The sequence below is a fragment of the Mustela lutreola genome, chromosome 2 (genome assembly GCF_030435805.1).
Source record: "Mustela lutreola isolate mMusLut2 chromosome 2, mMusLut2.pri, whole genome shotgun sequence".
Lineage (NCBI taxonomy): Eukaryota > Metazoa > Chordata > Mammalia > Carnivora > Mustelidae > Mustela > Mustela lutreola.
This window is the reverse complement of record NC_081291.1, coordinates 13,990,569-14,014,623: the sequence shown is the minus strand read 5'-3', so window position 1 is coordinate 14,014,623 and position 24,055 is coordinate 13,990,569. Positions and strand designations below refer to the sequence as shown.

The window sequence follows — 24,055 nt, the reverse complement described above, 5'->3', positions numbered from 1 at the left end:
CAACGGCCCCAGCCCCAGCCTCCTGTGACCATCGGCAAACGTGGCGATCCCTCTCTGAGGCTGTTTCCTCATTGGTACAGGAATAAGGACAAGAAGATTCTGTCTGCCCCTTGTCTCAGATGGCTCAGACTGCCCGACCACTACCGTGTGGAACCATTCTCCGGTCACCTAGTTCCCCTCTCTAAAGTGGCTGTTGTTGCTGAAAAGACTCTTGAGCCAGTGCTCCCCTGGGGGAGGCATCCAAGGCCCTGGCCCAGGCAGAGAGACAGGTCGGCCTCTCAATAACCAGTGTTGAGGTTAAAACCACTGTTTGTGGTTCTTATATGATTGCAAGATCCCCTTCAGCACCACCCATCAGGAAACGCTAAAAAAGTACAGATTACTTACAAGAGTTACACAGCCGACCTAGGGCTATACATTGAGGTCATTGGTGGGAACAGGGAGCCAACTCAGGGCTTGGGGCTTTGCTTTTATTGGGGTCTGGTGAGGGGGCTTGGGTTTCCCTGGCTCACTCGTTATTGGTGGATTTCAGACACGGTGTGAATTTAATGTTCTGAGCTGGTTGGCATGCAGCTCCCTTCCCTGGCCTTGGTGGTCTGAATTCCCGGGGGGCCCGATGGCTGCCTTCTGGCCCTGTGCTCACGTGGAGGGGGGTGTGGGGCGCGTTCTCTCACACCCCCTTCCTAAGAGAGCATGAATCCCATTGTGAGCCCCTCCTTCCACTACGTGATGCTCCCCTGGAGCCCACAGGTCGGCAGACACCATCACGATGAGGAGTTGGGCTTAAACATTAGAATTGAGGGGAGGGGGCTTGAACTGGTTAGGTCTCAGCCAGCCAGTGTCCTGTGTCTGGTTGGCCTGGCCCTTATGGTTGCTCCCCCTTCTGCAATAACCGTCAGGAAACTGAAAAAAATAATGGTTTCTTTCTGACAGGACCTGGAGAGGGCAGGGCACCCCCCCCCCACACACACACACAGTGAAGGGGCGGGAAAAGACACGGGGCCACAGTGAAGGGGCTCACAATGGTTGGGCTCTGCTTCTATGGGGGTCCAGGATGGGACCCTGGGGTTCCCAGGGCTCATTGCTTAGTGCTAACCCTAAACCACAGGAGTGGGAATTTAAAGCGCCAGAAGAGAAAAACACAAGTGGTCCCAAGGGCCAGTTCTTAAAACCAGCCCAGACTTCTCAAACACAGGAGCGGCGAGGACGCCTGGCTCTTTATCTAGCCGGGTGGCCGGCAAATAGGTTTATTCCAGATAAGCCGCCTTTGAAGAGGATGCCTGAGCCATCAAAGCTTAAGTCAGGCACGACAAAAAAGCCTGGCTCAGTGGTTGGAGCATGCAAGACATGATCTCGCGGTCGTGAGTTCAAGCCCCACCTGGGGCTTAGAGATTGCTTTAAAAAAAAAAAGAGAGAGAGAAAACCCCATTGCGGGGTTTACACTACACTTGCACTCAGCACTCACCCCGCCCTTGACCTTCTCCCCGAGTCTTCCGCGGAATGCTTTGTCCGCATCCAAGGTCCTCAGCTGGGCCGGGTTGGATGCCTATAAGAAGGGGTCCCCGCTGGGGCGGGCCTCCTGCCGCCATGGAGTCCCGCCCACTCACCTGGGCTCTGGTGCTGCTAGGCACCGCTCTGGCGCTGGCGCTGGGCACTGCGCCCGCTCCGGAAGCGCGGGAGAAGCTGTGCGGCCACCACTTCGTGCGCGCGCTGGTGCGGCTGTGCGGGGGCCCGCGCTGGTCCTCCCAAGACGGGCGGCGGGTGGCTGGCGGCGAGCGTGAGTGAGGGGCGGGCGAGGACTGCGCTCTGGGATTTCTAGGTGTGGCAGGTGCACGTGGAGCTGGTGGGCGTCGGGGGCGGGCGGATGGGTTTGCATGCACCTACAGGCATCCGCTTGCCCGTGGCGCTTTTGTGCGTGCCAGGGCGCGAAGGATGCGTCCCCTGCCGGGCAGGAAATCAGTGCGTGGCGAGCGAGGCAGTCTTCAAAGTGCTTTCTTTACGATTTCAGTATTTTGATCTTCGTGAATTTTTGCATTAATTTTGATTTTAAAAATTTCATTAAGATATGATCGATCTTCATTGTTGAGTTTTTTGGCACTCCCTTAAATGGAGAATTGAGGCCAGGTCTCACTCTTCTCGCCCTGCGCCCGTCCTGGTACAGAGAGTAGAAAACGGATGTGTATGCCTGTGTGTCACAGATATGCGTCCTATATGCATACGTCTTTGTGACACAGGTGCCCCTGGAGGTGCAAAGGCACGCATGGGGGAGGGCTGGGAAGGGCTCTGAGGGTATGTGCCTGTGTGTGCATGTGTTCGTGTGAGCCCGCTGCCTGCACACATGTGCCCATGTACATGTCCCATGTCACCCCTTCTGTCTCTGGCTTTGTGAAGTGTCTATGCGTCTGCGTGATAGAGGGCTTGCGGGAACGTGCCCAACAGGGGACCTGAGCGTGGTTGTGGGTCGAGAGTGCACACATCGGGATGGGAGAGTTTATCTGTGCTCAGTAGACAGTAGGCATTTATTAGGTGCTCACTTTCTGTTTGTGCACAAGAGGAGCTTTCGGCAGGTCACTTGGTGGGACGTGTGTGCATATATTGGGGAGGGGTTCTCTAGGTTCCCCCGCCCACGCTGAATTCTGCTTTGTCCCCAGGTGAGCTGCTTCAGTGGCTGGAAGGACAACATCTCCACAGGCTGGTGGCCGAAGGGGACCCCATGCTGGTTCTCATGCCACAGCCCCTGCCCCAGGGCTCTCGCCATCACCACCGCAGGCGGGCAGCCGCCACCAACCCTGCCTACCACTGCTGCCTCAGTGGCTGCACCCGGGGGGACCTGCTGACCCTGTGTCCGCACTGAACCCTCCCCCCACCCCGATGTGGCCTCGGAGGATCCAGAGACCCAGAGGGGTCTGGCCCGGCGAGCTCCTGAAGCCACACAGCACCACAAAGCCCTGTCTGGGAGGATGGTGACAATTACCTTGCTGTGCTCCCCACCTCCCCCAGGCCACCTTCCTCTGAGGGGCCAACCGTGAGAAAAATGACACCTGCACCCTGGCTTGGAAGAGCCTTGGTTTTGCCCAGATGCCAGATACTCAGAGCCAAACGTCCTCTGCCCCTCCCTGCATCCGTGTCTCCCCCCTCCCCTTGCCATCTCCCCAGGGGTAAATAAAGAAGACTCCCCGCAGAATCCGAAGCAGCTGTTTGCATTTTCTCAAGAAAAAGGGACAAGGCTGCATCAGCCCTTTGCGTGGGTTGTCCCCACCCGTCTCCCCTATCCCTACCCCCACAGCCATGGCCCCACCACCCCTTTTCAGCAACTTGATAGCAACTTGAGAGTCATCGAAATACAAAGTGGGGAAACTGAGGTCGGGGGAGACAGCTCCTTTGCCAAGGTCATAGAGGGAGGGAATGGCCAAGTGCAGGATTTGAATTGAGGTCGTCTGTCAAGACCCGTGTGTGGGGGGGCCTCGAGGTCACTTAAAGTCCACGTAACAGTGGACAGACACACAGACATCACAGTGAGCCACAGCGGACACTTACGGATCCAGCTCCGACCGTGTTTCTCATTTGCATGCTCCCTTCACCCTGTGATGGAATTTGCATTCTAGGACTCCCGGGGCGAAATGTGAACCAGTCCCATGTTACTATTTTCCTAACATCTGCGGTCACCAATTACCAGACATCGGGAGTCCTAAAATGGAATGGTCTTCCCCTTAGCAGTTCTGGAAACCAGAGCGGGAAGTCAGGGTGGGGCAGGGTTGTTTCCTTCCCTGAGGCTCTGAATCTGCTGGGTGGGGGGGGTCGGGTCTCTCTCCTGGCTTTCGGTGGCTGCTGGCAATTTTGGCCTTTCCTGGTTTCTAGATGCAGGACTCCAAGCTCTCTCTGTCTTCACATGGCCTTCTTTCCAGTGTCTCTCTGTGTTCATTTCTGCGTCTTGTCAAAACACACTGATTGGATTTGGGGCCACCCCACCCTAACCCAGAATGATCTCTCCTGAATCCTTAATTGTATCTGCAAAGTACCTATTTCTTTCTTTTCTTTTGAATCCTTTATTTATTTATTGGAGAAAGAGATAGCAAGAGAGGAGAGGGTAGAAGCCGACTCCCCACTGAGCAGGGAGCCTGATGCGGAGCTGGATCCCAGGACCCTGGGCTCATGATCTGAGCCAAAAGCAGAGGCTTAACCAACCGAGCCACCCAGGGCTTTTTTCCCTTTTTTAAAAGATTTATTTATTCGAGAGAGCCTGGGTGACTCAGTGGGTTAAGCGACTGCCTTCAGCTCAGGTCATGATCCTGGAGTCTCAGGATTGAGTCCAACATTGGGCTCCCTGCTCAGCAGGGAGTCCGCTTCTCCCTCTGACCCTCCCCTCTGTCATGCTCTGTCAAATAAATTACATCTTTTTAAAAATCAATCCTGTCGTTTCAGTCAGACTCCACACTGAGCTCCAAGCCTGACACAGGGCTTGATCTTACCACCCCAGACCATGACCTGAGCAGAAATGAAGAGTCAGACGCTTAATCAACTGAGCCACCCAGCCACCCCAGCAAAGACCCTATTTCTAAATAAAGCCATATTCTAAGGTTCCAGGGAGGTGTGTACTTTTCAAGCCACTGCAGCAGGCGAGCAGGACTCTCTCCTGAGGATGATGGGGAGCCCCTGATGAGCAGGCACAGGATGAGGTCAGATCTATGTTAGAAACCCCAACAGCGCCCCCATCTCATCCAGGCCCGCCTTCCTTGGCCTGGATGCTGCTTCGGCTTCCATCTCCCTTTCCAACAGCGGTGCTCAAAACTCAAAAATCAATCCTGTCGTTTCCTTGCTCCAAAGGTGCCATCACTCTCAAAATAACTCCCTCCCTCCTCACCCCAGCCCACAAGACCCCATGTGGCCAGCCCCTCTAACCTCAAGCCTCTCCTCCCTCCAGGTCCTCTTAACTCATCAAGCTCCAGTGACTGCCTCTTCGCTGCAACTCGAATGCTTCCCGATTATCCCACCTCAGGGCCTTTGCACATGCTATGCCTTCTGCCTGGAACACCCTTCTCCCAGTTCTTCTTAAGGTCATGTCCTCTTTCTTCAGGCCCCAGCTCTAATGTCCCCCTCTCAGTCCCAGATCTCTGATCTCTCAGCTGATATTTATTCCCATCACTGTGTGTCCAGCTGCTTCATTTGACTTCTCAAAGCTCTTACCACTTCTGAGAACTTCCTATTTGATTGTTCATGGGTTTGTTTTCTCACTGTAAGGTGGATATCTGCCATCCCAATGGGGCTGGGAGCAGGAGTATAGGGCAAGGGGTATAGCATACAGGACATACACAATAAATACTTACAGAAGGGAAAGGAGGTGGGACAGAAGATAGTAAAGCCACAGTCCTAGTGGGACAGGAGTCTGGTGAAGAAGGGGAGGCTGGTGGTGTTTGGAAGGAGCCTTGCTGGAAGCAGGAGGCCAAAGCAGGCCCACTGTCTCTCACGGCCCGCAGCAGTCCCACCCCTGTGCCTCTCTCTCCTGGGCATGCTGCCAAGCTGGCAGTGACACCAGGTCTTGGTGGGACATGATCTGAGGGTGATAGGGAACCATGGAGGGTGTGTGAGCTGGAGCAGGATGATGGCAGATCTGTCCAATAGAAATCCCTGCAGCCCCTACTTCACCCATGCCATTTTTATTTTTAAGATTTATTTATGTATTTATTTATTTGACAGAGAAATCACAAGTAGATAGAGAGGCAGGCAGAGAGAGAGAGAAGCAGGCTCCCTGTTGAGCAAGGAGCCCGACGCGGGACTCGATCCCAGGACCCCGAGATCATGACCTGAGCCGAAGGCAGCGGCTTAACCCACTGAGCCACCCAGACGCCCCACACCCATGCCATTTTTATTGGCGCATATTTTCTACTGGAAATGAGGCTTAGTTACTGATGAGAGACTGGTCTGAATTAAAACTTATAGATCACTTAAAAAAAAGAAAAAAGAGGGGTGCCTGGGTGGCTCAGTTGGTTAAGCGTCTGCCTTCGACTCAGGTCATGATCCTAGGGTCCTGAGATCGAGCCCCACATGGGGCTCCCTGCTCAGTGGGAAGCCTGCTTCTCCCTCTCCCACTCACTTTGCTTCTGTTCCCCCTCCCATTGTGTCTCTGTCAAATAAATAAATAAAATCTTTAAAAAAAAAAAAAAAAGAGCTTCAGGTCTTCACAAAACATTTTATTCCCTGAGTACCCACTTCCCAGTGATCATTCTGCTGTCTGGGGTCTCCCCTGTCCCCACATCCCAAGCACTACTCCAATGCCCGGAAGCCCAGACCCCAGACATCCACCCAGAGCCAGCAGGGTTTTGGCGGGGCGGGGGGGAGGGGTCACCATTTTGCTTGGATCTCCCCAATCTGAAAGGCTTGAGGTAAGGGCTGGTCCTGGGTCCCTAGAGCTCAGACACCCCCAAGGACCAGAATCTCTCCCTTCTCTGGGCACTGGGATGAATATGTGTGCTGACCTTGGGCCCAGTGAAGACCCTTTGGCCCCACAACATTCCCTGAATTCTTGGGGAGCATAAGTGGTGGGGGGGGCAGGGCCCTGTTAGGGACTCCCAGAAACTTGGAGCTGGTTTTGCTTGAGTCAGACAGCTTCTTCCCTCCTCTACCCAAAGCGACAGCCATCAGAGCACTAGATATCACAGGCAGGGATGGGGCGGTCCCACTCATGGCTTCTCTGACCGCTTCTGCCATCTCGGGTGGATGGAGACCATGGAGAGGCTGAGAACAAATCTCCTTTCCTAGGCTCACTTCAACTAGGAGTTCTGCCACTGACCTTGAACCATGGCTGGAACTCACATACCACTAAACCACTCTAGGTGTATGACCAAGGAGAGGCTGGTCAGCCTTTAAGGTCCAGCCTGAGATCAAGGTCAGAGCTGGGAAATGTGACCTTGACTCAGATGGGATCAATGCAGGAGCAGCAACCCAGAACCCTAGGAGAGGGGTTTCTGCAATTAGCTCCCACAGAAAGAGACGGTCCATTCAGCTGAGAGCCTAGGGGGAATGATGAAACATGGGTTCAAGTACCAGGTGGGTTTGGAAAGATATCTAGGAGTTTGCCAGCTAGATTAGGCACTCATCAAACCCTTCCTGGCACTCCCTTATGCCTGACTTGCTTAGAAGAATGAAGATTTCCCCTGCCAGGGAGGAAGATGCTGCCTCTTTCCATGGGGGTGGAGATCAGAGCCTAGAGGCTAGGGGTCCTGAAACCACCTAGTAGATCTGTAACTTCTTGCCACAGGCAAGGTTGGGCTGGCTCAGCGCATCCCACATGAGCAGCATCTCATAAGGCAAGAAGCGGTGAACAAGCAGCAGTTCCCGGTAGAGGCAGGGGTCGAAGGAGGACATGTGGGCTGAGGGGGCCTGAATGCCAGCTGTGCGGATCCCACTGTGGGAGGCAGGCTCCAGGCCCTCCTGCTGCAGGCACATGCCCAGGAAGACATCATCGATGGGGAAGAGGTCCAGTGTGACAGCAGCCCGGCGCAGGGCAGTGGCTGTGAAACGGGACAGTAGGAAGCCACCCCCGCCACAGTAGGGCGGGTAGTGCTCCTCCTGGGTCACCTCCTTTGGCACATAGTACTTGCTCCAGGGAACCCGGATGGGGCCCACATTGCGGATCAGCTGCCCCACAAAGAGGTGGTGGTCAGGATCGTGGTCCTGCAGGTAGGACACCATGTTGTCAGTGTGTGCGAAGACGTCATCATCCCCATTGAGCACGAAGCTGGCAGTGGTGCACCGAGTCTCCTGCCATTGTAGGAAGAGCACCTGTAGGCGAAGTGGACAGGGCATACAAGCTGGAGGGCTGGGGCCATCGGCCTGGGGTCCCTGTGAGCCGCCACAGCCCGGGAAGCCCAGATGAGGATAGGCTCTCCCCGAGCGACTACTGTCAGGCCATCCTGGGTTTGAGGCCCCACCCTAAGCCTCCAGACCGACCTCATCGTAGGACATGCCCCTGAGGGGTGTTGGAGATCTGTGGAAATGATGCTCTATAAAGCACCAAGAAGTGTTTGAAAATTGTCCCATTTACATTTATTGTTACTTCCTTCAGACGCTGCCTGGCCAAGTGTCATCGTTACTTAGCATCTACCTTCCCCACTGGACTCTAGGCTTCCCCCAAATGGGGGCTGTGTCTCCCCTCCCTGTGTCATCTCCCCAGCATCCCTGTGGGTCATAACTTCATAGGTACTGGATTTCATGCTTGTCCAATGGACATTGCTTTTGTGTGCTTTTGTGTTCTGCATGAAGAACATGGCATGTTGAGAGGTTCTAGCCCTCGACCCACCTCGACTTCTACTTCCCTGTAATAACTTTTACCACATGCCCAGCTCTGTTCTCCATGCCTGCACTGCCTTGAATCCCTCGTGCAAGCTTAGGAAGCAGGTGCCGTCATCAACCTCATGTACAGATAAGGAAATAGAGGCTCTCCAGAAAGAGCACAGCGAACAAGGTCACACAACAGGAAAGTAGCAACTCAAGGTCTCGAGCCCAGATTTTTCTGTGCCTATGATGAGCAGGACCCTGCCCTGGCCCCCCACCCCAATGCCTGGGTGGGTCTCTGGAGCCTCTTACTCCTTATCTGTGCACTGGGTAGGATTCTTTCCACTTCCTGTGGATCCTTGTCCATCAAAAAAGGTCTTTCCTGGGTGTCTGGGTGGCTCAGTGGGTTAAAGCCTCTGCCTTCAGCTCAGGTCATGATCCCAGGGTCCTGGGATCGAGCCCCACATCGGGCTTTCTGCTCAGTGGGGAAACTGCTTCTCTCTCTCTCTGCCTGCCTCTCTGCTTACTTGTGATCTCTGTCAAATAAATAAATAAAATCTTAAAAAAAAAAAAAGGTCTTTCCTGACCACCTCCTGCATAGATGGGGTCCTCAGGGGACAGAGAATAAGAAATAAACAAGGTGGGGGCGCCTGGGTGGCTCAGTGGGTTAAGCCGCTGCCTTCAGCTCAGGTCATGATCTCAGGGTCCTGGGATCGAGTCCCACATCAGGCTTTCTGCTTGGCGGGAAGCCTGCTTCGCTTCCTCTCTCTCTCTCTCTGCCTGCCTCTCTGTCTACTTGTGATCAATCTCTGTCAAATAAATAAATAAATATCTTAAAAAAAAAGAAATCAACAAGGTGGTCCTGTCCACTGCTCCTCCACCTACACAGATTACAGGAATTCTTCTGCTGCCTTGTAAATAACCTGAAAACCCTCCGGAAGCCCTCAGAGGCCGGCCGTTTCCTCCCTGACCAGGAAGAAGCAGGCACAGAGAGATAAATGATTATCAAAGGCAAACAGCAAGTAGGAGGCAGAGCCTGAATTCAAACCCAGGTCCTGGCTCTGGAAGCTGGCCTTGTAACCTCAGGCCCTTTCTTCCTGCCCGCCACCCCCCACACACACCCCGCCACCCGGCCCCGCCCCCGCCCCCAGTTAGAAGACTTCAGACCACCACCAGGACAACAGAGGGGTGGGGTGGGATTGGGGGGGTGGGGACGTCTGGTTCCCTGGACCCAGTCAGAGGAGGTGGCCGGGAGCGGGCGGGACCTGACCAGGGGACCGTCCCCCAACGCCTCTCGCTGGCCCACCTGTTTGAGCGTGAGGTTGAAGAAGGAGTCATGGAAGTCCCACTGCAGGATGTCACCGTGCACCCGCGCCTCCATTGCCAGCAGCCGGTTGACCTTGCGGGCCTCCAGGGGGTCAGCGGCCGTACCCACCAGGAAGACGAGGCGCAGCGGGACGCCCTTCACCAGGCGCTCGCGGCCCCAGGTGTGCCGCACCAGCTCCCGGCGCTCGTAATTGCTGGGCGAGGACTTGATGACCAGCAGCAGGAAGACAGGCTGCGAGCACTTGTCTGGCCGCACGTCTTGCAGCAGCTGGAAGTCGCGGCAGTGTTTATACAGCAGGAAGTTGCGCACCTGCTGCGGCAGCCCTGTGAAGTTCGGCAGGGCGGCTACGGAGGTGTTGGGCCGGCAGGGGCTGGGCGGTGGGCGGGAGGGCGGAGCCGGCCAGGTCAGAGCCACCGCGCGGCCCAGGGGCTCCTCCAGGCTCTGGAAGGTGGGTGGCGAGGCGTGCAGACTGAAGAGGAGGAGGACAAGGAGCGTGAAGATGCTCAGGGCTACAGCCAGGCCCGATTCGTTCACTGGGCACCGGCGACACCTCATCCTGGTGGGTCGGGGCGGTTCCTGCGAGGAGTAACAGCCACTGAAGAGCCGGGATGGGCGGAGCACTTTCCCTGAGCTCCCGGAGGACCCCAGCACCTGGCCTCTAGCCCCATAGGTGCTAAAGTCCATGCAGGATTGAAATGTATGCCCCTGCCTATCTCCCCTTCCCCGCACCCCCCAACTTCCTCCAACCTGCTCAGCCTTTGTTGGCTCTGACAGTTGTCCAGGCCCTGCTGGGGATTAAGTACTTACAGAGAGAACTGAGGCATGGAGACGCCAAGGCGAGCCTCCCAGACTCCACGTGCCCAGAATCCACCCTTTCAATCTGGTCCTCTTCATGTCCCTGCCTCCGAGATTGCCCGGGAGCCTCCCCCAAGGAGGCCAAGAACTGCTTCTTTATCACTGATTGCTACTGGATCTTTCCTGCTTCCCTTTTCCACCTGCCCCTCAGGAAGCTCCAAGCTTCTGGAATGCTGATCCAAACCATCATCCACTCCTCGTGCCTGTTTTTGATGGCCCTGTGACCTGTGCGTGGCCCCTGGCTCCCCACAGATCCCTTGGGCCCTTCAGGTTTCAAACAGAGCTGTCTTCCTTGCCAAACTCCTATTTGTGCTTTAAAACCCATTTTAGGGGCACCTGGGTGGCTCAGTGGGTCATGATCTCAGGGTCTTGGGATCGAGCCCCGCATTGGGCTCTCTGCTCTGCAGGGAGCCTGCTTCCCCCTCTCTCTCTTCCTGCTGTTCTCACTGCTTGTGATCTCTCTGTCAAGTAAATAGATAAAATCTTTATTAAAAAAAAATCTTAAATGATCATTCTCTGGGAAGTTGTCTTGAACCCCTCAGAAATGCTACTGGTTCTGTTTGGCACCTCTAGTTCCATCTACCCCTCTGGCCCAGGCTTGATCCCATTGGGGTGTCTGCGTTTAGCTATGTCTAAGACTGGGGGCTTCTTGAGGGTCCTGGTATGGCCCAGCAGGAAGCAGACACATGGGGGAAGCAGGGAATGTTTGAACGAATAAAATTTATGAATAAAAGTAAATTCATTAAGGTTTTCTCTGGCAAACGCGTATTCCTCCTTCAAAACCCCAGCTCTAATGTCACCTCCTCTTAGAAGCTTTCTTTTCCCATATCCAGGCAGGGCCCTTGGTCTGCCTTCCAGGGTCCCTTTCCCCAGCTTACCTGGATTCCCTTAATGTCCTTTTGTCTGGAGAGGCAGTGTCTGCACTGTTTCTCAGCCCTATGCCTGAAGGTCTGTTTTCCAGCACTGGCAAATAGTGGATTAGACCCAAGGCAGGACTTAGCCATTCTCAACACTTACTGACTCACCCAGACAGGTGCAGACTCTAGAGCCCAGTTCCTGGGTTTCAGTCCCAATTCCATCACCTTCTGGCTGTGTGCCCTCCATACCCTGGGCCTCGGTTTCCTCAGCTGTAAAAGGGGGCATCTGAGCCATCTCCAGCTCCCAGGATTGTGCAAGCAGGAAGCGAGCTGCTAGCCTGTGGCACCAACGGGGGGGGTATGCCACCAGGATTTATGGAACGTATATTTGCAGCTCAAGCTTACCTCGGGCTGCCTTGAGACGTCTGTGCTCTTCTGGGGTCTCTCTGTTCTTCCTGCTGGCACCTGGAAAAGGTGACGCGGTCAGTGGGTTCTGGAAGGCTCTTTCCTCCCCAGGCAACCCCACCCAGCTACTGCCTGGAAGGAAAGAAGAGAATGGCTTCCCATTTCCATCCAGAGGTGGGAATAAGGTTTTCCTCCTGGACCCACGAGGCCATCTCCCCAACACACCCACTGCTGTCACTGAACACTGCCTGGCCAAGTCTCTCCAGCGAGCTGTCTTCCAGAGACAGGGCTCAGATCTTACCGCTGTGTGATGTTGGGAAAGAAGTTTGACCTCTCTGAGCCTCCATGTGGACTGGGGAGAATTAACCCCATGTAAGAGTGCTGTTGTGGGGATTTTAGCCTCAAGCATGCTGGGCATGATCCTGCCTCAGGCCTTTTGCACAGGCTCTTCCCTCTGATTGGAATGCTCTTTCCCAGATGAGTGCATGGTTCCCTCCCTCACCTTTCATCTTTCCTCCAATGTCTCTTTCTCAGGAAGGAGTCCTCAGGACACAATAGTTCCCTGATCCCCAACTCTGTTTTACATTTTTTTCCTCCCACAGCACCTCTCCCCTCCTAAAATACATGATAAAAACTTTTAACATGTCTTGTTTCACCTTCATCTCCCCCACCCGAACTTGAGCTCCCTGAGACATGTCTCCTTTACCAGGTTATCCCCAGGCCCTGGAACCGTGCTCGGCACATCCGAGGCACGAATGTGGGTCAGATGACTGCTAAAAGGATGTTGGTTTTCTGCGGACCCAGGGATACCTAAATGTCTCCACTATGAAAGCCACACCCTGGAGAGGCAACAAGCATTAATTAAAACCTCAATGAAATGATAGGAGGTGGGGCGCCTGGGTGGCTCAGTCATTGGGCGTCTGCCTTCAGCTCGGTTCATGATTCCGTGGTCCTGGGATCGAGCCCCACGTCGGACTCCTTGCTCAGCGGGAAGCCTGAAGCCTGCTTTCCCCTCTCCCACTCCCCCTGCTTGTATTCCCTCTCTCGCTGTGTCTCTGTCAAATGAATAAATAAAATCTTCAAGAAAAAAAAAAAAAAGAAGTAAAGAAATGATACAAGGTGACGAAAGCCACAGGAGGAAATGTAGTTGGGTGGCAGTTGGATTTTGAGGTCTGGATAACATTTAAGCTGGATGTGAATGGCACAGAAGAGACATTCAGGGCTGAGGTCTGGGTGAAAGGTCCCAGGGGTGGGAACAGCAGGTGCAATGAGCCAGCAGAGACTAAGCCATGTCAGAACCCCGTATGCAGGAGGCATAGGGCCTGTCTCCTTCCTGGGACATCCCAGTTGAGCTGCCCGCCCTGGGGCTTCGTCTGCTGGAGGACAGGTCTGGGAGACCGGAGAAGGCAAATAATCTTGGCGTGAAACTGTGAATGCAATACAAGAACGCCCTGAATCCTTGAAGGGTATTTTCCTGAGCTGAGGAGAGGACCTAGTCCAGGATGGACACCAGGGAAAGGAGTGTTCCCGGGCAAACCGGGCAGATCGCCAAGCTTCAACGTTAGGAAAACGAACAAGCTATAACAGAAAGACGATGTCACCACAAATCAGACTAAAAATGCCACTGTGTTCTCTTGGGCCACACCTGTGGCGGGAGACCCATAGATCCCGTAAAACAATGGCACACCTCAGAACCGAACTCCTGGGCAAGAAACACTCTCACGAATGAATGGTAAAGTTTTTATTTATTTATTTAAAACATTTTATTTATTTAAGAGAGAGAGCGCGTGCGGGTGTGTACACACATGAGCAGGGGGAGACGCAGAGGGAGTGGGACAAGCGGACTCCCCACGGAGCACGGAGCCCCAATCCTGAGATCATGACCTGAGCTGAAGTTGAAGACTTTAACTTACTGAGCCACCCAGGTGCCCCAGGACCCATAAAATTTTAGAATGATTCACTCTTCTCCCCATCTGCAGTTTGGAGCCTAAATCCGGGATCTTCAAACGGGTGATTCTGTCCTCCAGGAAATACTTGGCAATGTCCTGAGACATTTTTGGCCGTCCTGATTTAGGCAGGGTAGAGGTATTGTACTGCTAATGCCATTGAGAAGGTAGAGGCCAGTGATGTTGCTTAAATTAACATTCTAGATGACACAGGATAGCCCTACCTCAGGACAGTCCAGCCCCAAATGTCAACATTGTCAAGCTTGAGATATCCTGCTCTAAACCAACACAGAAATCCAGAAGAGAGAACTCAAAACAAGGGAAGACGAGAAAAGAAAAATCAGGATCAAACAAAAGCTCTTGACATAGTTTGTATAAATTCATCATATGAAGTATTTATGAGACTCATTATTTGTATATTATTTAAATATTTACCATACAGTTATTATTATTTTTAAATACTTTATTTATTTATTTGCCAGAGAGGAGAGAAAGCACAAAGCAGGCAGAGGGAGAAGCAGGTTCCCCACTGAGCAAGGAGCCCGAAGTGGGACTTGATCCCTGGACCCTGAGATGATGATTGGAGCAGAAGGCAGATGCCCAAGCCACTGAGCCAGCCATGCATCCCTAAACATCTATTAAATAGAAAATTGAATTTAAGTGGCCAAGGACCAGTTCACTGGAAATGTGTTTTGTAAGGCCCAAACAAGAGTTTCAGAACAAAGGAAGATACTTCTGCAAATACGAATATTTATAACTCAGCCAAACTTGGGCTTTGGGGAGGGGGAGGTATGAGAAGAACTGAAATGAATGAATAACTCTTACCAGGTATCAGGGCAAAAAAGAACCTCTTGGGGCCACCATTTGGTTTTAATTAGTTCCAAAATGGATGTTCTTTTTCTTGCATTTTCCTTTCTTGTTTATTTATAAGAACTCTTTGCATACGGAACACTTGCCCTTTGTGGGCTACCAGCATTCCTAACTTTCTCTCCCCAGGTCTCAGGTTTCTCGAAATGGAGGGATTCTGGGGTGCCCGGGTGGCTCAGTTGGTCAAGCATTTGTCTTCAGCTCAGGTCATGATCCCAGGGCCCTGGGATGGAGCCCCACATCAGGCTCCCTGCTCAGCAGGGAGTCTGCTTCTTCTTCTTCCTCTGTGTTCTCTAATAAATAAATAAATCTTAAAAAAAAATATTAGGGCACCTGGGTGGCTCAGTGGGTTAAGCCGCTGCCTTCGGCTCAGGTCATGATCTCAGGGTCCTGGGATCGAGTCCCACATCGGGCTCTCTGCTCAGCAGGGAGCCTGTTTCCTCCTCTCTCTCTCTCTGCCTGCCTCTCTGCCTACTTGTGATCTCTCTCTGTCAAATAAATAAATAAAATCTTAAAAAAAAAAATAAATAAATGGAGGGATTCTGCTACTCTACTCTCCAAACCCCCTGATGTTCCTAATTTGCATCTGAGAGCTCAAGCTGGAGGCAGGGAAGAAAGGTTCACTTTTCCTTCTCCCTATACTAGACCTCTATTAATGCATCCAAGATCCCCCATCCCTTTACTGTCCATCAAGGCCCTTCTTAACTCATAGCCCCTTAAACCCTCAAGCAGGTCGTGTTGCTATCCTCATAAAATCTCACACTGGACAAGCATAAGGAAGAACTTCTGGGAGGGCGCTGGGTGGCTCAGTCGGTTGGGTGTCTGATTTTGGCTCAGTTCATGATCTCAGGTCCTGGGATGGAGTCCCATGTTGGGCTGCCTGCTCAGCAGGGAGCCTGCTTCTCCCCCTGCGTGTGTACTTGTACTCTCTCTCTCTCTCTCCCTCTGGCAAATAAATAAGTAAAATCTTGTGGGTGTCTCTGTGGGCTGTGGCCCAGGCCCTAGGTAGTCACTGATCTGTCCTTATGGTTCTTACTGTCTGCAAGGGAAGGGTCTTGGAGGCTCAGCTCCACCAAGAAGGGGAAGCTTCTCGGTATTATTTCCTCCAAGCAACGGAGCAGGAGCAAGTGACTCTGGGGCCTTTGCGAGAAGCTCCTCGCAGCTTGGGTCTGATTCCCTGACCGCATCTAAGATTCCGCGGTCCACCATCTCCAGTTCTCACTGGGCAGAACGACTGGATTTGCGGAAGCCCAAATGGCATCTCACTCGGTGAAGTCTGTAGGTTTGGAATACCTCTGGGGGAATCACCAGCCTCGATCCACAGATGGGGAGTTGTTTCGGGGGGCGGCGCAGGGGGTGCCTCACATCACCACAGAAACAAGCTGCTTTGTCTCCAGGTCTTTCAGTCCTGAGAAGGGTCTCAGCAGCTCTTCTCCCAAAATGCACATAATTAGAAACTACTCACTCACTCACTCATTCATTCAACAAATAGGTCTGGGGAACCTGAAAATCCTCAACCCTGGGCCTGGCCCCCCGGAAGCTCCCAATCTGGGGGAGACCAGTCTAAACACCCATGGGTTCAGAGCTGGGCCAGAAGAAGGGACCAGGATACTGAAGCCGAGGCTTTGACGGATGCAGAAGAGTTCAGGTCAAGGCAAGAGCAAATGGAAAGGCGTGGAGAGAAAGTGAACAAGACCTATTCTAAGGGATCACCCGTAGTTTATTTGGATGAAAAGCAGAATTTGGAGAGGGGATGATTTCTGAGGCTAGTGACTGGCTGGTAAAGACCTTGAACTCCAGACTGAGAAGTGGGACTGTCTCCTGGAGGTCAGGGAAGCCATAGAGGGTATGTGAGCAGGGATGGGAAAGGTCAGATTTGTTGCTGAATGAATGGTTCCTCTTTGCCCTGAAACCCTGAGCAGTCACTTCCCCTTTGCCATCTAGTTCCTCATCAGGACATGGGAGTGCTGAGACCCCAACACACACACACACATACCATGGGGTCACGGGATTGTGTGCCAAAGGGCTTAGCACACACTGGCTGTGTTGCAACCCCTCGGTGACCTTGGCTCATCATACTGGCTCCTTCAGTGTCCCCAGAGTCCCTGCTTACAGAAGGGGCTACTGAGACTCAGCGTAAAGCAGACTGGAACCTAGGACCCCAGTGAGTGTGGTCCGTTAGTCTGTCTATCCTATCCTTCCCGTAGTGTGGAGTTTCTGGGGGATTCCCCAACCAGAACTCAGAGCCTTCCAGAATCTGTCACAAGGAACCATGCACTTACACATCTCACAAAGGACAGAGAACTGGGGGCCCAGGTCGGCAACATTCTGCAGCCGGGGCCATCCCAGGATTAGGCTGGCGAGTGAATCTATGAACAGGCATGATGAGATCAGCTCCTCCCTGAAGGGGATTAGTCTCGTAGTAACATGGTAAACACCATTGAGAAGGAATGGTCCGTGGTGGTGGGGGGACCTGACCAGCCTGGGGACATCCTGAGGGATGGTGAGGAATTAGCAGAGCGCTGGGGGAAGGACATTCTAGGCGAGGGCACGACAAGTTCAAACGCCCAGAAGAGCATAGTTGCAAAGAGCATAGCCAGACCACAAATGTAAGGGGTGGAAGCAGAGACAGGGGACCAGTGTGGCTGCAGCAAGAGGACAGGAGGGAGAGGATGTGGGTTGCGAGTCCATGCCAGGGGACTGAGTGGGGAGGAACTACAGCAGGTCCAGAACCTCTTTTTATGTTGCACGAGAGAAGCAACGGGAGCCATGGAAGGTGCGTGAGGAGGGGAGGGAAAAGAGCGATGTATGCTTTTAAGAAGCCCTCTGTGGCCACGGAGTGGATAAGGACAATCAGGACAGGTGTAGAGGCTGGGGCAGGAAAGCAGCCAGAAGTATTTGGGGGCCTGGACAGGAGCTGGTCAGCGAGGTGCAGGGAAGGGGGTGGGTTCAGGGAATAGAAAGGCGGTCATGGATGTTTAAAGCCCTCCGGGACGGTGGGGAGGATGGAGAAGGAAGGACCAGGAGGAACAGACCGAGAAGCCTGTGAGCCTTTCCCGTGGGGTGTTACAGGGCAGTGGTGACCCAGGTGTGGTGTCCAGACCATAGCTGTGGGGACACAATGGCAAGGGAACCAGGAAGGCCCAACAGGGGTTTGATGAATACTTCCTTATATTGCTTGCACAAGGCAGGGTCTCCTCAATGTTTCTCTCTCTAGATCAGACACAGTGACTGTGGACAGAGTCACAGTTCAGGGACAACCAGGCTGACTCCAAGGTACCCTCACTGCCAGACCAGCTGATCCTGTTCCCGCCTGTTTGCTTTCCATACACCCGTGCAATTTCGCCATCACCCAGAGCCTGTTTCCTCTAACATACACATAAAAGCCATCTGTTTCATGATGTTCAAGACCCAAGAGCCTCTCCCTGGGCTGTGGCTCTCAGCCCCTGCTTCCCCTCCCCCAATGACCTCTGCCCCCGCTGGTCCGCTCCAGCCACTCCAGCCTTTTCAGCTTCTTTCAGTCCTGCCACAGGGCTTTTGCACCTGCCAGACTTCTGCTCTTCCTCCTGATTCTCTTTGATCTTTAGGCTCAATCTAATGTTACTTTTTTATTTTTTTCCCCCCAGCATTTACTTATTTGTTTGAGAGAGAGCGCATGTGCACACATATGTGGGAGCATGTTGGGGGCGAGGGCCGAGGGAAAGGGAGAGACAGAATCTCAAGCAGACTCTCCCCTGAGTGCAGAGCCCATGCAGGGCTCAATCTCACGACCCTGAGATCACAAGCAGAGCCGAAAGCCACAGTCAGCAGCTCAACAGACTGTGCTCCTGCCCCTCGCAGGGCCTTGTTAGAAGGGCCTTGGCCTCCCACCTAAAACACTCTGGCTTGGCTCTGGTTTTCTCTGCAGCTCTCACCACCACTGCACACAGGAAACCCACTCACTTCCCTCCTGTTTATCTCCCCCACCAGCCTGGAGCCCCCGAGGTGCGGCCAAGGATCTGGTCCCCTACAGCCATGTCCCCATCCCCATAGGACACTTGCTGGTGCTTGTGGGACAAGGGAAACCTACGAATGATGACCTGCATATTAGTGATTTCCTCATGCCTCATTTCAGCCCAAACCCACTGCCAATGACAGCTGCCGCCGACCCATCTGAGGCCCTGCGGGCCTTGGGGGATGCCAGCCATTCAGTCGCGGTCAGTTAGCAAATGTGTGTGTGCGGCTGATACAGGACCAAGAGGTACTCATGCCCTGAAGAGCCAAACAGCCACACCACTGGAAAACCGTGCATTTACTAAGCAAGAAGCCCGATGTCAGCAAATACTGTGAATGGCCTGCTAAATATGCAGGAGGCACCCAGCACATACACAAAATAGTTTATCAGCAACAAGGAGGAGGGGAAAGGCACATTCGTGATGTATGAACGAGCATCATCACGATGAAGGTGAACAGGCCACCAAACCACCCCAAGACACCAACCTACTGTCACTGACTACCCACCTTCCCTACAAACACACAGCACTGAATATTAAGGATTCACTGAGTATTTTCTTTTTAAAGATTTTATTTATTTGAGAGAGAGCGAGCAGAGCGAGAGAACACGCAAGGGTGGGGGAAAGGGCAGAGGGAGAAGCAGATCCCCCGCCAAGCAGGGAGCCCGGTGCAGGGCTCGATCCCAGGACCCCGGGACCATAACCTGAGCCCAAGGCAGATGCTGAACCGACTAAGTTTCCAGGTGCCCCAGATTCACTGAATATTAATGAGGTACTAGAGGTACAGAGGGGCCAAGCACGCAACAGAATTCATTAGCGACAGGATTCGGATCCTACATCTTCCGCCTATATCCCCCGTTGACAACCAAGGCCAGACGCGTCTCCCACCTGCTCACCCCTCAGAGCCCGGATGTGCCCCACCCACTCTGCGCTAGCACGAGACCATGGCAGGCCTGCCCGCGGGACGTGGAGGCTCCCATCAAGTCGAGGCAATATCCCGCAGGACGCTCGTATTTTCCAGATGAGGAAGTGAGACTCAGAGAGGGTGAGTCCCCAGTCACTCTCCTGGCCCCTTAGACACAGACCCACCCGCATACCCCTCCCGACCCCTCTTCCAGCTTCAGGGACCCCAGTGGGTCCGGTCGCTGGGTCTCAGTTTTGAAATCGCAAAAACGAGGGCTCATGTCCCTTTACCCAGCAGCGGGGAAGACTGCGAACTGATGCCCCTGAGGTCGCTGCCGCAGCTCCCGGGAGAGACCCCGACCTGCCTACTGACCATCGGTGGGCCTGGGACAAGTGGCCAGCCTGCTCTGGGCCGCAGCATCCTCATCCAAAGCCGGCTGGGGTCAGTGGCCAGCTCCCGATTCTTCCAGCAGGTGCTGAATGTCAGCATCGCTGTGGTCTTCCTGGCTCTGTACTTCCCGAGAATTTGCAGCTGGGATTTCGAACGGGGCAAGCATGGAACATTCTGGAATCTCCAAAAGGCAAGGGGAGGGGTGGGGGTGACTGGACAACCCCATTTGCACACATGACAACCTGAGTCCTGAGAAAGGCCGTAGGACCCAACGCTGGCCTTTTCTCTAAAGCACACATGGACGATACACCAACGGTGACAATAACATCAGTGTCAGTGACCATTGTCACTGTTCATGACCGCTCTGAGCCAGCGCTGAACACCTAGACTCTACTAGGGGCCATGCCCTGGTCTAGGTTCTGGGCACGCAGCCTAGAATGTCTGCAAGAAAGGCCTGTGCTCCCGGAGCTGATGTACTAACAAGGGTGGGACAGAGAGACAGTGAATAAGACAGTTTTGGGGAGAAGGTGTGTTGCAGGAGAGGATGTGAGCCCCTGGCCTATAGACAAGCCCTGTGATTCATTGAGCCTTTGGTGGACAGGGCTGGTTTCCAGTTACCAGGTGAGTGAGCTGAGTGCAAAAAGGCAGAGGTCCCCTGCCCCCCAACATGGGTCTCACAGCTGACTGAGGCCAAGAGCGCTTGCTAGGATTTGAACCCCAACCTGCTGGACCCAAGGGTGATCCTTCACCTGTCCGTACCAGCCATGCCTGCCAGTAATGATAGGCCTGTCTCTTTCGGCAAGGATCATAAGCTCCTTTTATAAACGGAAGGGGGAAAAAAAGAGAGAGAGAGAAATGGAAAAAGCCCAGTCAAGATAATTCCTTCTGGCTAGACCCTGGGGTGAGCAAGTGGATTCTTTTTTTTAAGATTTTATTTTTTGACAGAGAGAGAGACAGCGAGAGAGGGAACACAAGCAGGAGGAGTGGGAGAGGGTGAAGCAGGCTTCCCACTGAGCAGAGAGCCCCATGTGGGGCCCAATCCCAGAACTCTGGGATCATGACCCGAGCTGAAGGCGAAGCTGATTTTTTATGCAAAGATAGGCCCTGGGGCCCCCAGGGTTGTGAAAGAAGGTAGGGCGGGGGTAAGGATGGGGTGACACATGGCCTTTAGAACTTTGACTTCTGTTTCTAGTTCCCAGGGCCCATGAAGTTTAACTCATTTGAAGGAACTGACCCTGGGGAGCCCACCTCCTCAGAAACTGCTCACCGTACCTGGGATGGGTCCAGGTGGGGATCTGGGGCCCGACGGATGCCCCTAACTACATGCCAGACCCGGCCTTTGCTGAGCCTCCGAAGGGCATATCTGCACTCCTTTCCCAGCTGGAGGAACTGAGGTCTCCTGGGCTCTGTCTGTGGGGATGCCTGAAAGACCCCCACACCTTCACGCTGCTCGGAGCCCCCCTCCAGGCCTTGTGCTGGGGCCCTGCCCCTTTACATTATTTCTCTCTTGTAAAGATAAACACCACGAATGAAAACACAATGAACCGCGGACTCATCAGGATTAACCCAGCAGTCCTGTGTGTGGTCTTTCGGCCAGCTGCTCCTCTACCCACCACACCTGAGCTGGAAGGTAGAGCTTTGTTAGCCTCATTTTTTTTTTTTTTTTTTTTTTTTTAGTGGATAGGGAAACTGTGGCACAGAGAGCTCATCCAAAGAACTTATTCAAGGAAGGTCAAGTGGGAGCCCAATCTCTGCCTTTAACCACCACCTGGTGGTGGTAAGGTGGGGGACTTCCTTCAGTTTGCTATGTTGGTAGTGAACTCCCCATCATGGGGAGGAAGCAATCAAACCGAGCCAGGCTTTCAGCAGGTGGAGGGACCACAATGGGTCTTCTCTCACCATGGGCGTGGGGACAAGTCGCTGCCCCACTCTGGGCCTCAGAGGCAATGGCAGGAAGAGAAACCTCCCAGTTGACATCTTTCCTCCTTCCCTAGGGCCAACCAGTTCTGCCCCTGGGTTCCTGGGTCAAAGAAACTTGTTTGAAATCCTCGAGCTCCTTCAAGTTCAAGCTCCAAGGCCCCTTCTTGGGTCCTCCCACACCCAGTACCTGGCAGGAATCACCACACCCTAGATGTAGAAGTGGGCGGGGATGAACAAACGTAATCTGGTCACCTAGGTCAAGTGGGGGCCCAGCTTCCTGTCCCAGGGTCCTCCCCTCTTTCACTAGACTCCTCAGCCCTGCCTAGCAGGGTGACTGCCTTAGGAACCAACAGGGCTGTGGAAGAAAGTTGTAGTCCCAGATCTAGCCCCAAATCTGGGCAGCTCCTCCTGGGCCCAGATCCAGACTACAGGAGGCTCTGGTGGGGTGGAGGAGTGGGGGAGCTCAGTTTCCCCATCTGAAAAGTGACCATGGGGAAAAAAAAAACTCTGACCCAGAGGAAAAGTTGGTCAGGAACCTGGAATGGTGGCTCATGATACAATAATAATAATTGTTAATATAGTTATGGTGACAGCTGTCCTTCCCTGTGCACCCACTAAGAGGCACAGACAGTCGGGTACAAGTCCCCCTTGACCCAGAGGGAAACAGGAGCTCAGAGACCCAAAGTCACTTATTTGAGGTCTCCCCCCCAATAAAAGCTTCCACCAGCTGAACATCTCAGGCACCCTCCTGGAAGCTGGGTCACTGTACTAGTCAGGGAGGGGAAACCGAGGCATGTTCAAAATCCAGGAGCATGCTGCCGGAGCCACACAGCCCCTGCCACAGCTGAATAGGGGGCGAAAACTGAACCCCAGGGGAAGCCATGAGCTGAGGTTCCCAGGTAGGAACGTTGGCCCAGCGCCCGGCAAGGCTGGAGGTCAGCCGTGGTCCCCTGGATTCAATACAAAAGCCAACCTGGGGAGACCAGGGTGCTGTTAATCCCGGATCTTCCCAGTCAGCGCGCTAACCATCTCCACGCGAACAGCAGTACCAGTAACGGCCGGAGAGCAGACAGCACCCTCCACTTCTCCATCCTGATTCCGCCCTAGCCTGAGAGGCGGGCATAGTGGCGTAGGGGCAGGGGTCCAGGGACGTCCGTCGCAGCGACCGGACGGTGCCGGGAGCGACTTCCTTCCCTGCCGGGCTCGAGCCGGCCTTGGAAATGCTGGCGGCTGCTATTGACAATGGGCGAGGGCAACAGGGTTTCTGAGACCCGCCGCTCCAGGGTCTCCCGGCATCTTGGGGGTAAACGCGGCGGAGACCGGACCCCAGGGACCTGCCGGGGTTTCCCTGGAACCCCGATCCTCTCCTCCCCTCCCCTCCGCGAGATCCTCAGGGGCCCCCAACACTCACCCCAAGCGACGGCCCAGCCGCCGACCTCTCTCCGATCTCAGCTGCTCTGGGCTGCGAGCAGGTGGAAAGTTTTACCTGAGCGTGAGCCCCCACCCAGGTCTGGCTCCTTCCTGCCTCCTCCTCCTCCTGGCCTTACCTCCCGCCAGGCTCCCCTCTCCAAACCCGCTGAGCTTCTCAGTGGCCCGGTAGACGTTCACCCCGCCCACCGCTCCCTTCTTCCCTTCTGGACCCCGCCCCCTCACCTCGGCGGGCCAGCTCCCACCGCAGCTTTCCTCTTCACCTCTTGGGGCTCACTCCACCCCAGAGGCTGGGGCGTGAGCTCCCCGCGGCTGGAGATGTGCGAGCAGCGCCTTCCCATTCCCTGGCGTGGAGCCCTTGGCAGGGTTGATCTAAAGTGTGTTTGCCGAAGAAATGATTGGAGGGGGAACAGGGAGGCAGGATGAATCCAGGATGAATCCCTAAAACCTGTCCTGAGCCCACAGCCTTCCGGATGGGAAAGGTTCTGGAAGTTGGAAGTCAGATAAGAAGCTTTTGCGGGTTGGGGTTTTTGAAGATTCGGATCCTGCTCCGTGTTGGCGTCTGAGTCTCTAGAAATTTCTAGTCTAGACGTGTTAGGGTCAGGAGGTCTGGGGTGGGGTGGGGGAGATCCAGATCCATAGGTGTGAACCTCGTGGTGGTTCTAGTTACCGCCTGCCTCCTCCCCCCATCCCTACTTCTTCCAGAGGAAAAGGGGCGGGTCCCGGGTGTGCCTCAGTTTGTTCCTGCGTAAAATGGAGGATCTAAGCCCTAATCTCTCCCCAGCTGGAGAGGTCAGGGGAGCAGGGTCAACACAGGGCAAGGGTCCGATCTATACTCTGTAGGTATGAAGGGTGATTGCTTCAAATGTCATTATACCCAACATGGGCATTTC

At 54.0% G+C, this 24,055-nt stretch overlaps 2 protein-coding genes across 2 annotated transcripts; one reads left to right on the top strand and one right to left on the bottom strand.

Moving 5' to 3' along the window:
* Positions 1-1,551: 1,551 nt before the first annotated feature.
* Positions 1,552-3,185, top strand: INSL3 (insulin like 3). The gene is made up of 2 exons (XM_059165166.1): positions 1,552-1,777; positions 2,652-3,185. The coding sequence occupies exons 1-2, from the start codon at positions 1,588-1,590 to the stop codon at positions 2,852-2,854; spliced, it is 393 nt and encodes a 130-aa protein (XP_059021149.1). The 5' UTR covers positions 1,552-1,587; the 3' UTR covers positions 2,855-3,185.
* Positions 3,186-6,173: 2,988 nt separating this feature from the next.
* On the bottom strand, positions 6,174-23,335 carry B3GNT3 (UDP-GlcNAc:betaGal beta-1,3-N-acetylglucosaminyltransferase 3). Its single transcript, XM_059160474.1, has 4 exons — positions 23,146-23,335; positions 11,716-11,775; positions 9,578-10,174; positions 6,174-7,779 (listed from the first exon to the last, which is right to left on the bottom strand). The coding sequence occupies exons 3-4, from the start codon at positions 10,151-10,153 to the stop codon at positions 7,228-7,230; spliced, it is 1,128 nt and encodes a 375-aa protein (XP_059016457.1). The 5' UTR covers positions 10,154-10,174; positions 11,716-11,775; positions 23,146-23,335; the 3' UTR covers positions 6,174-7,227.
* Between the last annotated feature and the right edge of the window lie 720 nt (positions 23,336-24,055).